The sequence below is a fragment of the Ceratosolen solmsi genome, unplaced genomic scaffold (genome assembly GCF_000503995.2).
Source record: "Ceratosolen solmsi marchali unplaced genomic scaffold, CerSol_1.0 scaffold93, whole genome shotgun sequence".
Classification (NCBI taxonomy): domain Eukaryota; kingdom Metazoa; phylum Arthropoda; class Insecta; order Hymenoptera; family Agaonidae; genus Ceratosolen; species Ceratosolen solmsi.
The window spans coordinates 251,293-267,897 of NW_011948453.1; the positions used below are offsets into that span (position 1 = coordinate 251,293).

The following is a 16,605-nucleotide window of genomic DNA, read 5'->3' on the forward strand; positions in this document are numbered from 1 at the left end:
CATATAGATATAGTATTATTCTTTTTAAAAATTAGCATTCAAATTAATTTTGAAATTTTTTATATAGTTTATTATTTAAAGGTAAAGTATTTAAAGAATTCAATTTAATTAATTCAATATCAGAGTTTTGGTTTACGTGGCGAACAGACTAAAACTATTAAAATTATTAAAAAAAATTTTTACTTGAAAATGAATTGATATAATTTATAATACAAAAAAATTTTATTTTGATGAATACATAATTGTATATCAAATTTGATCTGGTGATACTGAAAATGTTTTTGTTTATATTGTACGTGGTTCTGATATATTTAAATTACATTGATAATAAATGTGTTTTAATTGAAATTTGATGTTATTTCATCTTACTTTAAATTAATACAATAAAGATTTGCGTATCAAAGATAAATAAATAAAACTGGAGAATTAAAAAAATGGATAATAAATTTTTTATTTGAATTGTTTATATATATAGTTTATTTATAATACTATTATATATAGGTATATATAATTTGTGTACAAACACATTAATATTACTAGTTTAGATGAAAACAAATGTTGCTAGTAATATAATTTAAATTATTTAAATAGTCCATTCTTATAGCACATAAGATACGTGCAATGATTTGTGCATCCATTTAGCCGGCCATATTGTTTGCATATTTGCTTTTGCACCTCTCGGTGCAAATATGGCGGAACTGTATTTTTGCAACGATACCGCATCTTCGGTATATAAAGAGTAGTGTTAACAAATAATGCTTTGATAATTAAATTTCGCAAGCAAAAATAAAAAAAAGTGTCAAAAGAAATGCTTATTACTTGAGAAGCTCTTAGCTTTTGTTTGCATTTTTTGTAATTGAATGGGTGTGAACATTAAGGAGAAATACATATTTATTTTTTATGTCTAGCGTGCGCACAAGTTAGTCCTATACTTTCATCGTCGTTGTCGTCATTGCGGTTCGTGCATGAATTTTTTTATTTCGATTTGTCGAAGTTTACTTAAACTGTATTACAATATTGAAAGATTGAGTGCTTTTTTATTCAATGGTGCCCTAATGCTGAAATTTCGGCGAAATATGAACCGAACAAAGTATGTTCTTATTCTAACCTATAAAAAGATTCTTGTAATTCATGCGCGCCGACACCTTTGTCGACGCAGGTAACCTATAAAATACTTAAGCAAGTATTTTGGAGTGATCTAAAGTATTTCAAGATGTTGTAAACAATTTTAGGTGTATATAAGAATATCGCGATTGAATAAATTTAACAATAACATGTGTTTGATAATTATTTTGTTTTGCAGTGTTTAGGTTTTGTTTTGTTTCCTGAATATCTTTAATGAGTTCTAGGATCATTATTTAGTTTCATACCTTCATGTTTAAAATAATCAATTTATTAAAATTTCAAAAAATTAAATCATTAAATACTAATTTGTTCCATTAAATTGGGGAGTGTTTAGATTTATCAATCATTAGTTTATTTTTGTATATAATTATTAATTAATTATTTTAGGTAGTTTCATTATCAGTTTTCAAAATTATAACTTAAGCCGTACATTTAAGTAAGTGTAATAAAATTGCAAATAATGTACAATACATGAGGGCGGCGCTGAACTGGAGTAAACAAAAAAATGGCCGTCAGATATACAAGAACAGGTCATTTCGTTACGATCGATTAAATGTTTCTAAACAATTTTCTCGTATCTATAGATTACTGTGAAATTAATAAGGTTAGATTTGATATATAATACTTTGTTTTCAAAGAAGATTTCCATATACTTTGCTCTTTATTACAATATTCTGAAATTTATTCGTGCCTTTCATCTTCGCGCTATTATCTGCTAAATTATTTACGGTCTTTTGATGCATTTGATTATTTACAGGCGGTTATAATTGTGTATCAAATATGAATTTGAAATTTTTTTAAAAGTTACGTTTAAATCGTTAAATACGATCATAAACATTAATAATTAAATTTAAATGTTAGTATATTAAATTTAATTAATTATATGATTTACTAATGTGTTTTTCTTTTAGGTTTTTGAGTCTATAAGATTTAAGATCTACAATAAATTTATATATTTAACCATGGTTTCGAACGATTTTGATACAGAGCAATTTGAAAGAAGATTACAATCATTAAAAGATTCTCAAGAATCTATTCAAAGTCTTTCAGCATGGTGCTTGGAAAGAAGGCAACATCACAAAAAAATAGTTGCTACTTGGCTACAAGTTCTAAAAAAAGGTTTAAAAATTAATTAATGCAATGTTATTTATCAATAAATTAAATAGATTTATTTTTGTATTTTTGTAAATATTAATAATGTAGGTGTTAGCTTAAAGAATACATTTTTATTTTTTAGTAAAAGTGGAGCATCGTCTTACACTTTTCTATTTAGCAAATGATGTTATTCAGTACTCAAAACGAAAAAATTTTGAATTTGTGGAATCATGGGGCACTACATTACAACGGGCTACAACAATGGTTAGAGATGAAAAAGTGAAGCATCGTATTTTAAGAATTTTTAAAATTTGGGATCAAAGACAAGTTTATGATGAGGAGTTTCTTGCTGATTTGTCAGGGCTTATTTCTGCAGCTCCTAAGAAAAAAGTAGAACCACAGTCTGTTCAACAGCCTGATGAATTTCAAGCTGCTCTTTTAATTTCTACAATGAGATCTTGTGCTACACTTGAACAAGCAACAGATGCCAGATTAAGAGACCTAAGAGATAGTAATGTAGATATTGACAATGCTGAGGAATTGTGCTCATCTTTGAAAGATCGGAGGAGAGTCGAAGATGCAGAAAAAGAAGTTGATCACGCTGCAAGAAATATTGAAAATTATGTACGAGCACTTGAGGCAGAAATAAGAGAAAGAAAACAAGTACTTGAGCTTCTTGAACAAGCTGATCAATTTTATGAAACACAAAGAGGAGAAGTAAAAATTGTAGTTAATGTAAGTATTAGGCATTTTGATAATTGAAATACAAATAATATGTAAATATAAATTAAAATTATATTCGTTATATAATTCATTATTAGAAAAATTTTAAATAAATTAAAATAAAAAAGCGTAGTTATATTTAATTTATATTTGTGAATTACAGGCATATCGAAATTTCGGTAGTAGAGTGAAAAATTTGAAAAAGAAATTGGATGAACTTTTACCAATGTTGGCATCACCAATTCCATCACCAGATATAAATGCTCCATCACCAAGTCCTGATAGTGATATTGACCTTCCAGGAGATGAAAGTCAAATTAACCAATCTTCTTTAATAAATATTGCTCCTCCATCAATGTATGGATCATATGGACAAGATTATAGTCCAATATCTGCACCATTGAATAATACAACTACAGATTTTAGCAATAATTTTCCATCTTTTATTGGAGGAAATTTAGAGTTTGATCCTGTAAGATTAATAAATTTTGAATATTAATGTGAATTTTGGAACATTTGTTAAATATAAAATTTGCTTTATTATAGAGAAATATATTTAACGATGGTTCTGTAACATCTGGTAATAGTCAGCAATATGATTCTTTAGAGGTAACTGATTAATTCAATATTTTTTAAAATACATAAATTTTTATTGTAATATAGAAACTGATGAAATATTGATTAATGAAATGTTTAATAAATTCAATTAAATTATTAATTTTTTTAATATGTAAATCTATCATTATTTTATTGTAGAATAAATCAAGTGAAGTTATTGATATACATCCTTCGATAGTGGAAACAAGCAATGATGAGCCAGTTTCGAGTTTTTTAAAAACAGTGCTTCCATCTTCAGATACAACTTCTGATTTATGTGGTATTCCTGGGCTTGGTTTAGATGTTGCAGATAGTATGTCTGATACTATACAGTGCAATGATTATAGACCTATTATAGGACAAATGCCAACTCCATTAATGGGAAGAACAATAAATGTTTCTACAACTCCAATAGGAAATATAAATCATGTTCAAATTAGTCATAGTACACCTTTGCAAACTAGAAACTTGAATGGAGAATCTCATACTCCATCACCATATTCCAGTGAAAATAGTCAAACTAATGCTGCTGTGCCTGTAAATTCTTTTGATGGATCCACATCATCAGTTAATCCTCTCCAACCTCCTCCTATGCCACCAATAGAGTTTTTAGATGATAATAATTGTTATAATAAATTACCATCTAAATTTCCAACATGGACATTTGCAAATGAGATACCAAAGGAACCTGTAAAATGGGAGGATAAAGGTGGATATAAATTGTTTATTATAATAGTTAACTTATAAATAAAGATATAACATACGATATGACGATACGATATAACGGTATGATTTTAGTTGTTTTTCCAGTAATCAATGATACAAATCCAATTTGGCCAATAAGTGACAACAAAATAAAAAATCAGTGGAATGAATCAAGCAATGAACAATGGGAAATAGGTAATGATTCAACTTGGACAGAAAATATCAGAATAAAAGATGAAATTTTATCAGAAACCCCAGAATCTCCACCTATGTATGAAAAAGCAGGTTTTAATGAGCCAGTTGAATATAATGATTCCCAATCACAAGAACCAATTTTAAGTAGTATTGGTGATATTGATCATAGGTTTATACTCGTTATATATTTTCAATTTCATAATGAATATTACATAGGAATAATTTAAAATAAATATATTTCTCAGGGTTCTACCGATACCAATGTCTACAGACAAGCAATTATCCCATCGTCTTATAAAAGGAGCGGATGTTGATCATCGTAATCTTATTAGTTTAACAGGAAGTCCAGCTAATAACAGTAACGATGCGCCGTCAACTCCACTACTGAATAATAGTTTATGGACAAACATAGATCAAGATTATAGGTAATGAATATTTAAATATAATGAATTTACTGCCTTGAATAAATTAAATAATTTGAAAAAGTTCTTATTTTATTGTTCACAGCAGCAATTATTTTAATAGCAATTATTAATAAAATCATTAATAGTAAAATAATGAAAGTTAATTAACTAAAATTTCAATTATTTTTATATAACATTATCTATATTATGGTATTCTTTAAGATGAAGTAAATTAATAATGTTTATAAAAAAAATGAAACAATATTCTAAAGTGGGGAATGCACAATTAATATTATTAAATATATATATATATATATATATATATATATATATACTTTATCCAAAAACGAGGCTAATAATTAATACTAGGTGATTATTTATAGTAAAAATTATGAAAATTACTTGTTATATAGGAGGTCAAATGTTCAAGCTGGAGATATTGTTGAAAGTGTTGACATGGAAATGTCTGATGAAGAGAATGAAAATAAACAAAAAGGAAGCAGAGTATTAGTGGATGTACGATCACAGGATAGAGATATGCGAGTACCTAATATGGCTCCTACTCAATCTCCTGGTTCACAACACCATCATGCTACTGACATGGATATGCGGTTGTTATCAACTGGAGGGAGTACTATAAACGCAATGGTACAAATTTATTGTTTATTTAATAATTTAGCTATTACATAAACTCTTTTAATTTTAATTCTATAATATTTTAAAATGTAGTGAATTTAACGTGGAATATTATAAATTTATATTTGAATATAAGAAACATAATAAGTATAAGTTATGTTCATATTGTTATAGAATAGATATCAATATTAAATTACAATTTATTTCTTAATATGCTTTTTTTAAATTGTGAAATTTTAATTTGCTTGAAAAATCATTTTATTTAAGTTTTCATAAAATATAACGGTAGATTTTTAATTAATTGGATATTCCAGTTTATTAATAAAAATTTGAATTGAAACTGAATAAGAAATGCTGTAAAACTTAAACTGTATTAAAATTGTATACTGAAAATAAATGGATTTCTGTTTTACTTACATATTTATTTTTATATTAAAATAGCTCAATAATTTAGAGATAGCTATGATTTAAAATAGATATGTGAAATGTATATATATATATATACACAAATTAAAACTATTTAGCTCTATAAATTAATTTTTTATATATATTCTTTATAATTAATTTATCTTTGAATCAACTACTAAAGATATTTTAATACATTAGAGGCAACATGAGAATATAAAACAACTATTGAAATTTCATTAGAATGTAATTTTCATTAATTAATTTTTGTACACAATTAAGATACTGATAAAAGATATAATTACATAATTTTGAATTTAAAAAAAATTATAAATGATGTTTTTGAAAATGACTTAAATTTAAATAAAGCTTATTATTACATTATATTTATTTATCGAGTCAAAAATTATTTGAATTATGAAGTTAAAAATAAAAAATAATCAAACTTTATTTAATAAAAAGATGTATTGGTTTCAATACTAATATTTTTAAAAGGGTTCACAAAGAGGTGGAAGTCTTGGATCAGAATTACGCGGAGTAGATACAAGGCCACCACCTCCTCCTCCTCCATTGCCTCAGTATCATCAGTCTGATTTTCGGCATAATAAATCTGTAGACTTTCGAGGTAATCAATCCTTTCATCATAATCAGCAAGACTTCAGATCTAATCAGAATTACTTATCAAGTCAGCCTATGCAGGATTTTCATCAAGGTCCACAAGATTTCGAGTTTTACGAAAGTCAACATGGAAGGTAACTACAAATTTATTATAGTAATTTGAATTCGACTTTTGTTAAAGAAAAACATATATAATTAAGAACATTACAATTAATTATTTTATATTATAAAAATGAAAGTCTAAAGTATGGTGATTACTATAAAATATAAAAATTAGACAATTTTGAATAAATTTAATGAACAAAATTTTCAAATATTTAGAATATATACTCGTAAGTTAAAAATCAAATAATTATAAAAATTTATAGATATAAGTAAATGAATAATGTAATAATTTTATATAATATATATCTGTTATTAATTTGGAAAATCAATATTGTATAAATATTTTGTAAATAATTTAATATTAAGACAATATAAACTTAGTAATTTTTATATTTACATAATTTATAGTTTATTAAATAAAGATTTATTTCATTAAATCAAATATTTCAATGATGAATTTTTATTTGACTTATATTTAAATAAAATTTCTTATTGAAAACAGTAACAAAATAAAAATACAAAGTATATTTCTAATGAAGTTTTTAGCTATGTAAAGATTATCAAAACTCATATATAGTTTAATAAATTTTGCAGCTAGTAAATCAATTAAATCAATGATTTTTATAATGTATGTAAATGTTTTTAAATACTGGTATCTTATATTATTTCTTTATTTTAAAACCTAAAATCGACTAAAATTTAATTTCTCATATTTAAGAATACGAATACATTTTTCTCATATGCTGAAAGTTACAATAACTTCAGTAATTAATCAATAAAAAAATTTGATAATATATAATATTTTTCAGAATTTTTATGTTTTAAATATTGATAGCTATTTGCATTTAAAAAATAGAAATAAATTAATATTTTTTGAAAGTAAGAGCTGTGTATTGTAAGTTGTGTTTTTTATTTTTTTAAAATGTTTTACAAATAATGCATTTATCAATTTTTAAAACATGTTATTTTTTAAATTATTTTTTAATTAGTAAAATATAAAATTAATGAAACTTGCTAATTTTAATAAATAGAAAATTTTTAAATTTTATTACATAGTTCCAGAGTTTCATCAATGCAGAGAGGAGGAAATCGAGGAGGTGGTGGAGGAGCCAGTGGTATAGTGTTTCGTGCTGGTAGTGGACCACGGCCACCTTGGATAGATCGCGGTGGTCCGGGAGGACGAGTAATGGTGATGGGTGGATTTCCACCGTCAGGATTACCATCACGCGGCATGAAACCTCGTGGTTGTATTTTCCGTGGGACAGCAGTTTTTCGCGGTAGAGGTCGAGGAGGCAATAGCTGGTAGTGGACTTTTTGCTTTTGCGGAGTTAAGCTGCAAGGACTGAGCTTAAAAATCACTAACTGCGTATTTATGAGGATGAAATAATGTAGTCCTTTGAACATTCTCTTGTACATACTTTTATTTTTTGGTATTTATGCTGTGTATACATTTACTCTATTATACATACATACATACATACATACATACATACATACACACACGCACACACACACACACACACACACACACATATATATATATATACATACATCATGCGTACATAGATCTTATGCCTTACATCATAAATACGTGAATACATACATACCTATGTACACACATATATACACATCCATGTTTGATTATGCATATGTATTACATATGCACATACACGGGTGCATGCACTTTATACTCTCATGCACACGTTTCCGCATTCAATCTTATTGCCAGTCGCGTGCGCAAGAGAGTATGTATGTACACATATGTATACGTACATACAGGTGCTCATCGCGTCCATATGTATATATCGAAAAAAAAGATAATGAATATCAGATGATGATTTGAGCAAAGTAAAATAAGAAGTCAAGTATAACTTGACTTTTGTGAAAACTGTTATATAAATTGAAAAATTCGTTTTGATAAGAAAGTTTTGTTTACCGATGTTTGATAGTTTTGTTTCACGTTGTTGGAACTGTTAAAGAAAATCAAATTGTTTTCTGTTTGATAAAATGTTTCAATTAATCATTACGTAAATAATATAAAATATATGACAATTTTAATTTATAGGTTATCACATAATTGTAAATTTTTAACTTAATTTCTTTATGTTAAATTAAAATATCTCATTTAAAATTATGAAGTTCAAAATATTATTTCAAAATAATTTTGTTCCATTTACCATAATAAATTGTAATTTTTTTTTAAACAGAAATCAATCTCTTATGTGGAAAACATTTTTATTATCCAGAACCACAAATATAAAAAAAATGTAAATAGATATTTCATTTTTTGGTATATTGTAAATTTAATTTATAATTTCATTTATTAAAATCTTTGTAAGAATGTATATTTATAAACCAACCATTTAATTCGTTCAAGTAATACGAAACAGAAATATAGGTATGCATGCAAAATATATAAATTTCATTTTAAAGAATGCAGAATGAGAGATAATAAATACATTTATTTGATGCTTTGTAGCGTTCTTAAGAAAGAAAAAAGAAGTCATTTTTTGTAAATAAATAGTATCGACAAAAAATATGTAGCACTTTGAATAGATCTTTTTTGTGCTCCAGATGGTGTTTAAATGTTATTTATACATTTGAAGCATTTATAAACGTAAGATTATTCAAAATGCTTGCACCCTAAGTGATGATGTCAACATTATAGTCATTAGTTCTAACATTACACTTCTTAGCAAGTGAATGTTTATAACAGTATACAAAAATGTCTTAACTTTTTTTTTTTAATTGAACAATGTATTAATAAAATACAGTGTTTAACGTTTTGATTTATGTTTATGCATTTCTTCCTTATTGATTTGAAATGCATTAGACGAGATATGTATCGAATGAATTTAATTTTTGAAATGCAATAAAAATATAATAATTCCTCTAATTGTCTGATTTTTTAATCGACAGGGAGTAATATTGAATTGGTTATATATAAATTATTATTCATTTTGAAATGTAATTTTTTTAATATTCAATTATTTTACTAATTTGAAATGAAAAAGTTATTTGTATAATCACTTGAATGTAAAAAAATCTGGTAAAAATATTTTTTTATATTTTTATTGCATTTTAAATAGCTTATTGAAAAATCAGTAAAATAGAAAATAGAAAAATGACGTAAGTAAAATTCAATTGTTTAAAGTACTTTAAATTTTTTAATAACCTTTATATTTCGTACATCACAAATGAAGTAATCTTTTCTGTATTTTATGAAAAGGTATCTTGTTTTACGGAATTACTTCAATAAAATATTAATTCTTATTAAGGTTCTTATTAGCATTCAATAATAACAATCATTTAGTACAATCAAATATATGATTTTTAAAATATTATCATTTTTTTGCTTATTTCTCAAAAAAATTGCATGTTTGTAACTTATGAAGTGAAGTGCGAAGTATATTTAGATTTGATAAATTTACTCTGTGTATTTTTTATTTTATAAACTTCATATATTTTATAACTTATAATTGGATAATAAAGTGCTGCGATTTCAGTACAGACTGTGATATACGTGATTCATTTCGTACGTGAAGGTACAAAATGAAATTTAGTACAAATTGAAATCATATTTTTGAGTCCGAGGAAAAGATCTTAAAAGTATATTATTTATTTGAATTTTTTAAATTGAATCTCTTTTTGGCTTAATTATTTAATTGATATAATTGAATTTCAGTAATCTACTTTTATACATAAAAATATTGATTAATACTAATTTTCTCATATTGCAAAAAATAAATTTTTATTTGTAAATCAATTGGAACAAATTTATTATTTATTAAATAGACTTTAATGATGTTTTCAATATGTATAGTAATTGTTGTTTTGAGGTATTTTTAAAACATTTAAGCAATTAGTATTTTAAAGTTTTAGGTTGTTTTCAAAAAACGAAAGATAATGAACGTATGTTATATAAATGAACATTTATAACAATTTTCAAAAATTGATGTTGCTAATACTTGTTTATTAGAAATATTAAAGTTTATTCAATTATTTAACTTAAATATAAATATATATTTTATATTTAGATCATATAAAAAACATTAAATTTATTGTAAAATTTATATAAATTTAAATGATTAAGCATTTCTGAATTATTATATAATGGGCTATATCTAGTCTTAATTGTATATTTTTATTGTCAGTTTAAATACAATGAAGTTGATTTTCTAAATATTAATAATTATTACTTAGATAAAAAATAGGTTTTTGAAGATTAATAGCTAATTAAATTTTTAAGTATTACTATTACATTATCATTAAAATTATGCCTCCTTTTACCAACTAGTATCATACTTTACTATATCAATATTTTAGTTATTAAAATTCAAAACATTTAATACTAACTTTTATCGACTAAGGTTGCATATTTAATAAATGAAAAAAAAAGTTTTGATGTTACTTTTAAAGGAAATTTACATAAATAAATATTTTAAATAAAAATTTTAATTACACAAGATATTTATTTAAAAATATGTCCATATAAATAGAATTATTATATTTAAAAATTGAAATAAAATTTAAGTTTTATAGACATTCAGAATTAACACAATTTTAATTTGAAGATTAAATTTACGTTAATGATTCTTATTAAATTTTAAAATTTTTATAAAAAATTAATACTTGTAAATTATAATTTGTATTTAAACATGATTTAAGTGTAAAATTTTCAATTCATTTAATTATGTGATGATAAAATTAAGAATGATATTAAAATTTTCAATAAAAGATATTAATTTATAAAAAAAAATAAAATAAATTTAAATTATAATAAAGTAAAATAGAAAAAAAATTTTTATTTATTATCTATGATTTTTACTTAAATAATGCTTCTAGTATTTTAAAAGCAATAACTTAAAAAGTTATAATTAATTCAAAAATTCAAAAATTATAATAAAAATATATGTTTTTTTATATAAGATCTTTCTATATTTCATTTAATATCTTCGGTTCTTATTAAAGAAAAAGAAATTCTTTTAATTTATTTTTTAATTGATAGCTATTTTAAATGAAAATTAATACAGGTTAAATTAATCTTTTCAGTATAATATGTAATAATTTGATAAACATACATTTCAGGGAATATTTAATTATAAAAGTTGAAATATAAATTAAAGATAAAAGGATTTAATTAATTTAGATAATTTATTGTAGGGGATTATACGTACATCGAGTTCAAAAATAGGATGCTTGCAGATTTTTTAACGATACATTTATATATTTAAAATTTTAAATTTTATACATATATATATATATATATATATATATATATATATATATATTCATTTCATAATATATATCAATTTAAAAATATTTTTTAAATTAAAATTATGAGCCATTATCGGAATACTTTTAAAAAATAATATTAGTGGTGAGTAGTGCTTTAAAATTAGTAATTAATTTTAAAACTAAAATTATTTTTATTATATCGCGTATATTTATTTCGTCAATAATTGAGTCGATTTGCAAAGTATACATTTAAACAAAATTATTACAAAGCAACAGTTTTTTTGTTAATTACAAACGAATAATGCATAAAATAAAAAATTTGTATGAAAATGAAAGCTGAAAAATTCATATTTTAAATGAATGTATAAAATTTAAGAAATATCTATGTATTTGTATCCAGATAGATCGAAAGCTATATTTGCAAAAAATATTACATCTAAGTTTATATGTTAACCAGATTTAATCTAATTTATTTTTACTGTAAAATAAATATTTTGAAATTATATTTTTTAACAATTATGCTGTTCAATTTCTAAAGACATAACATTTTAAAATAAATCTATTTTAGTTTAATTAATTACACTTATTCTACCCTTCGGTTTTCATGTTAAGATTGAAAAAATCGAAAAATAATTAATAAATCTAAATTTAAAGTTTTTTAAAATCAAATATTTTATTTAATATAATTTATTAATTGGATTATATATAATATTTTTTAATCTTATGAACAAAATTTTAATGTGCAAATTATTTCATATCATAAGTGTAACAAATAGTATAAAGTACAAACTTTAATTCTCTTTTAATTATCAAATAGATAGTTTTTAATTTAAATATAATAAAAAAATAGAACAAGTAGTCTACATAATTACATCTCTTTTTCCCTCTTTCTTTCAAACACACATCTATGCATATATACATATATATATATATATGTATTATGTAGTTGAACATTGTGTTGTAATTTGCATTTTCCATTAATATTTTTTTAAATTAATTTTTATGTATAAACTGTTTTATTGATAATTAAAATTATATTGAATATAATTTTATGACGTAAATCACACACACACACACACACACACACATATATATATATATATATATATATATAATATAACTATTTTTATACTTGCATTGTGTTGATAAAATATTACGTTAGAAAGAGAAGCATAAGTAGCTTTAATATTAAATAAATATTAAGTGAATAGTTTTATATTTTATTAAATTGTTTTTAATAATTTTGAGTTAGTTATTAGACTATATATATTTTATTTTCTTATTAAATAATTATATTAAATACAAAAGTGATATGGTTAATAACATTTTTTTATTAAAAATATGTTCGTCATTTAAAGATTTATACGATTAAAGCCTAAATGATCAACTATATACAATCGTGGTTTTCTACATATTTCATAGCAGTAGCTCACATTCAATCATGTATATAGTCAATTCAAATGAATAATTTTGTATTCAATATTATTAAAAATTTAAATAATCTGTACTTTTATTTATCTATTTTATGAATTTATTTTAATATTTCTTTTCCTTTTACATTTAAAAATATCTGCGTAAGAGTTGTTTGTAAATTATAAGTTATTTTAATTTAACTTTAAGAAATATACTATTTCAACCTTTAACATTTAATATATTTCAATTTATATATTCTAGTTTTTAAGATTGATTTCTAGTATTTCTATTGTACAGATAATTTATATTAAAAAATGTATACATTATTTGTTTAAAATAAATACATTCAAAGTATTATTATTTCAAATTATAATATTTAAATAATAATTACTTAAATTATCTTAGAATTTGTTTAAAAATAATTATTAGTTTTATGAATTACATAAAATTTTATTTGAAATGTCGATAAATTCTATTGTTATTAAGGTTACAAAATTTTATTTAAAATAATTTGTATTTTTAATTCTGTGTAATCTTAAGTAATATAAATATTATAGAAATATTTTTCGATAAAAAATCGAAAAAATTGAATCTTAGATTATTTAAATTAATATTAGAACTTATTAAGGACAAAATTTTATAAACATTACATAATTATTTATTATATCAATATAAGTGTGAAAAATATTTGAAACTTTCTTTTTTAAAAAGTACTTGAAATTTAGTTTGTAATATAAAATTATTAGAATACATTTATAGTTTAGTACTTTTTATAAAAAGATGTTTCTCGGGCTCATTTTTATGTATATGCAATTCGTGTCGATTTGAATTTGCATTTGGTAGTTTTTAAGATGGAAGCCACTGTATATGTTTAAAGTATGTATATATTTAGTGATTATAGTTGCTCATGTTTTTGTGTATCAATTTATTATTTATATATCTTTAGTGAAAACAATATAAAATATTTATAATTTTAACAAATAATGTATAAATATAAATATGTACGTAAATGTAAAAATAACTTATCGATACATACTGTGTATGTTGAAAGTTTTTTTATAATTCATAATAAAAAAATTATTGTGATAAATACTTTAATTATTTCATTTAATTTGAAATTAATTATTTAAAATTAAAAAATAAAGTTAATTTACAATATTAATTTAGTTTAATTGTCACTAGTTTGAACACAACCTATCTCTAGAAAATAAAAAACTTGATATATTCCAATTATATGAACTTAGAAAATTAAATAATATAAAACAACAATGTTTTAAAATTTTTCGATAAGTTTTCTTAATATGCAAATACTTATTAAAGTTTTGATGGATATTATTTTGGAAATTTGTAGTAAAATATTTGTTACAATTTACTTTCTTATTATATAACAATAACATTTTTAATATTCGTATATTTAATTTGACACTCAGTTACATTAAATAGTGCATAAATACAAATATTGATGTTATATATTTAATATATAATCTTATATTGCAGTCTGAATTCAATTATTATTTACGTACAAACAGTTCGTTTTATTATTATTTTATTATATATTTTTTTTAATTAAGTTCATTTTTTTTATTTCATTAATTCATTTAATTTAATTTGTTAATTTTAACTTCAGTAGTTCATAAGTTCTGCTGTATAAATCGAGAATATTATCCAAATTCTTGATATAAATTATTTTTTCAGTTTGTATATTAGAAATACAATGAAAAATTTATAGAATAAATTTGTAGAAATTTTATTAATGAATTATTATTTATTAAAAAAAATAACCTCCATGAATACGTTTGATAATATTTTTGCAATATATTAAAATATAAGCAATAAATTCAAATTTTAAAAATATCTAATATATTTTGAATGACTTAAATTTTTTGTCTTAATTATAATTATGAGTTTATCATATATTGGAAGTAATCCGTTGTACTTAACTGAATAGGGATTTTATTAATATTAATATTATTTATTAGTATTAATATAATAAATATAATAAATTAATATTAATATAATAAATTGTTAATTTATAAATAAGTCGCTTATATTCTTATATGGTATTTCTTTTAAATTCCGTATCTTGAACAAAGATGATATTTAATATTGTCTCGGTTTTTTATTTACTATCTCTGCCTACAGTTTGAATTTGGACCAAGATTTCATGCGAAATTAGGGATTAAACAATAAAAATACCATATTCTTAACGAAAAAAATAATCTTGTAATTAAAAATTAGGATATTTACAATAGTTATAACTTGGTCATAAATATAATTATAAAATAAATGTTGCCATTACAAAAATATAAAATTACTATAATTTATGTATTTTATTACAATCTGTAATGCATAATTTATCAATTAGATTTGCTTGCTTATCTTTATTATCTGCAATGATTTTTTCATGATCAGTGATTTATAAAGATATAAATGTGTATCTAATCGAGGTTTTCAGAAAAAATGGAATAGTGCACTGAATGATATACCCTTGAGACCGTGAGGAAATACTATGATGAACGTGAATACGAAAGTATAGAAGGGTGCGCTGAATGTTGCATTTGTGGAAGAACTATTCAAAATATGTGCTTCCACAGAGGGAGAGAGAGAGAGAGAGAGAGAGAGAGAGAGAGATGTAATAATAGAAAAAAGTAGAAAAGTACTAAGTTCTAAGTAGCGTATTAAATATTATTTTAAGAGAGTTGATGAGTTCTGGATTGCGGTAGATTAAAAATTTTACTTAATCTTTGTACTTGCTGTGTCTTATAATATAAAGACCACAAAAGACCTCTCTTCGATGCAAACAACACGCGCATGCTCTTTATGGATTGAATCGCAAATAGCTTATGGTCAATATTTGTGCATACTCATCTATATATATAATAATGAAAGGGAATTCGTGTATGTACGTAGTTACATATATATATATATATATATATATATATATATACGTACATACACGAATTCCCTTTCATTATTATATATATAGATGAGTATGCACAAATATTCTCCCTTTCGAACGCATTCATATTTATCCTTACATCAAAGCAAAAATGTTGCGTGAATGCCAACACAAGACAAAAGCAAGACTTGTATTATTAATATAGTGTTTACGATGAAATGATTGTACTTGTATTGATATAAGGCAGGATTACTGTGGTCAATAGGCAAATTCAAATGAAATAAATATGGAAAATCCCTATCTTGACAAACCACCTTTTTTTGCAATAACAATACATTATTTATATTTGGTTCTATTTTGAATTTATATTTTTATTTTTTGAACTTTGATAACCATTGAATTTTTATATTATTTAAAATTTGTGAGAATTTGGAATATAAATAATAT

General features: G+C 22.7%; 1 protein-coding gene across 1 annotated transcript; it reads left to right on the forward strand.

Moving 5' to 3' along the window:
* Positions 1 to 1,534: 1,534 nt before the first annotated feature.
* Positions 1,535 to 6,641, forward strand: LOC105366705 (regulation of nuclear pre-mRNA domain-containing protein 2). Its single transcript, XM_011505237.1, has 10 exons — positions 1,535 to 1,729; positions 2,037 to 2,244; positions 2,363 to 2,955; positions 3,107 to 3,415; positions 3,490 to 3,552; positions 3,700 to 4,249; positions 4,339 to 4,609; positions 4,686 to 4,865; positions 5,258 to 5,492; positions 6,381 to 6,641. Exons 1-10 carry the CDS (start codon positions 1,679 to 1,681, stop codon positions 6,639 to 6,641), a joined length of 2,721 nt encoding a protein of 906 aa, XP_011503539.1. The 5' UTR covers positions 1,535 to 1,678.
* The last annotated feature ends 9,964 nt before the right edge of the window (positions 6,642 to 16,605 follow it).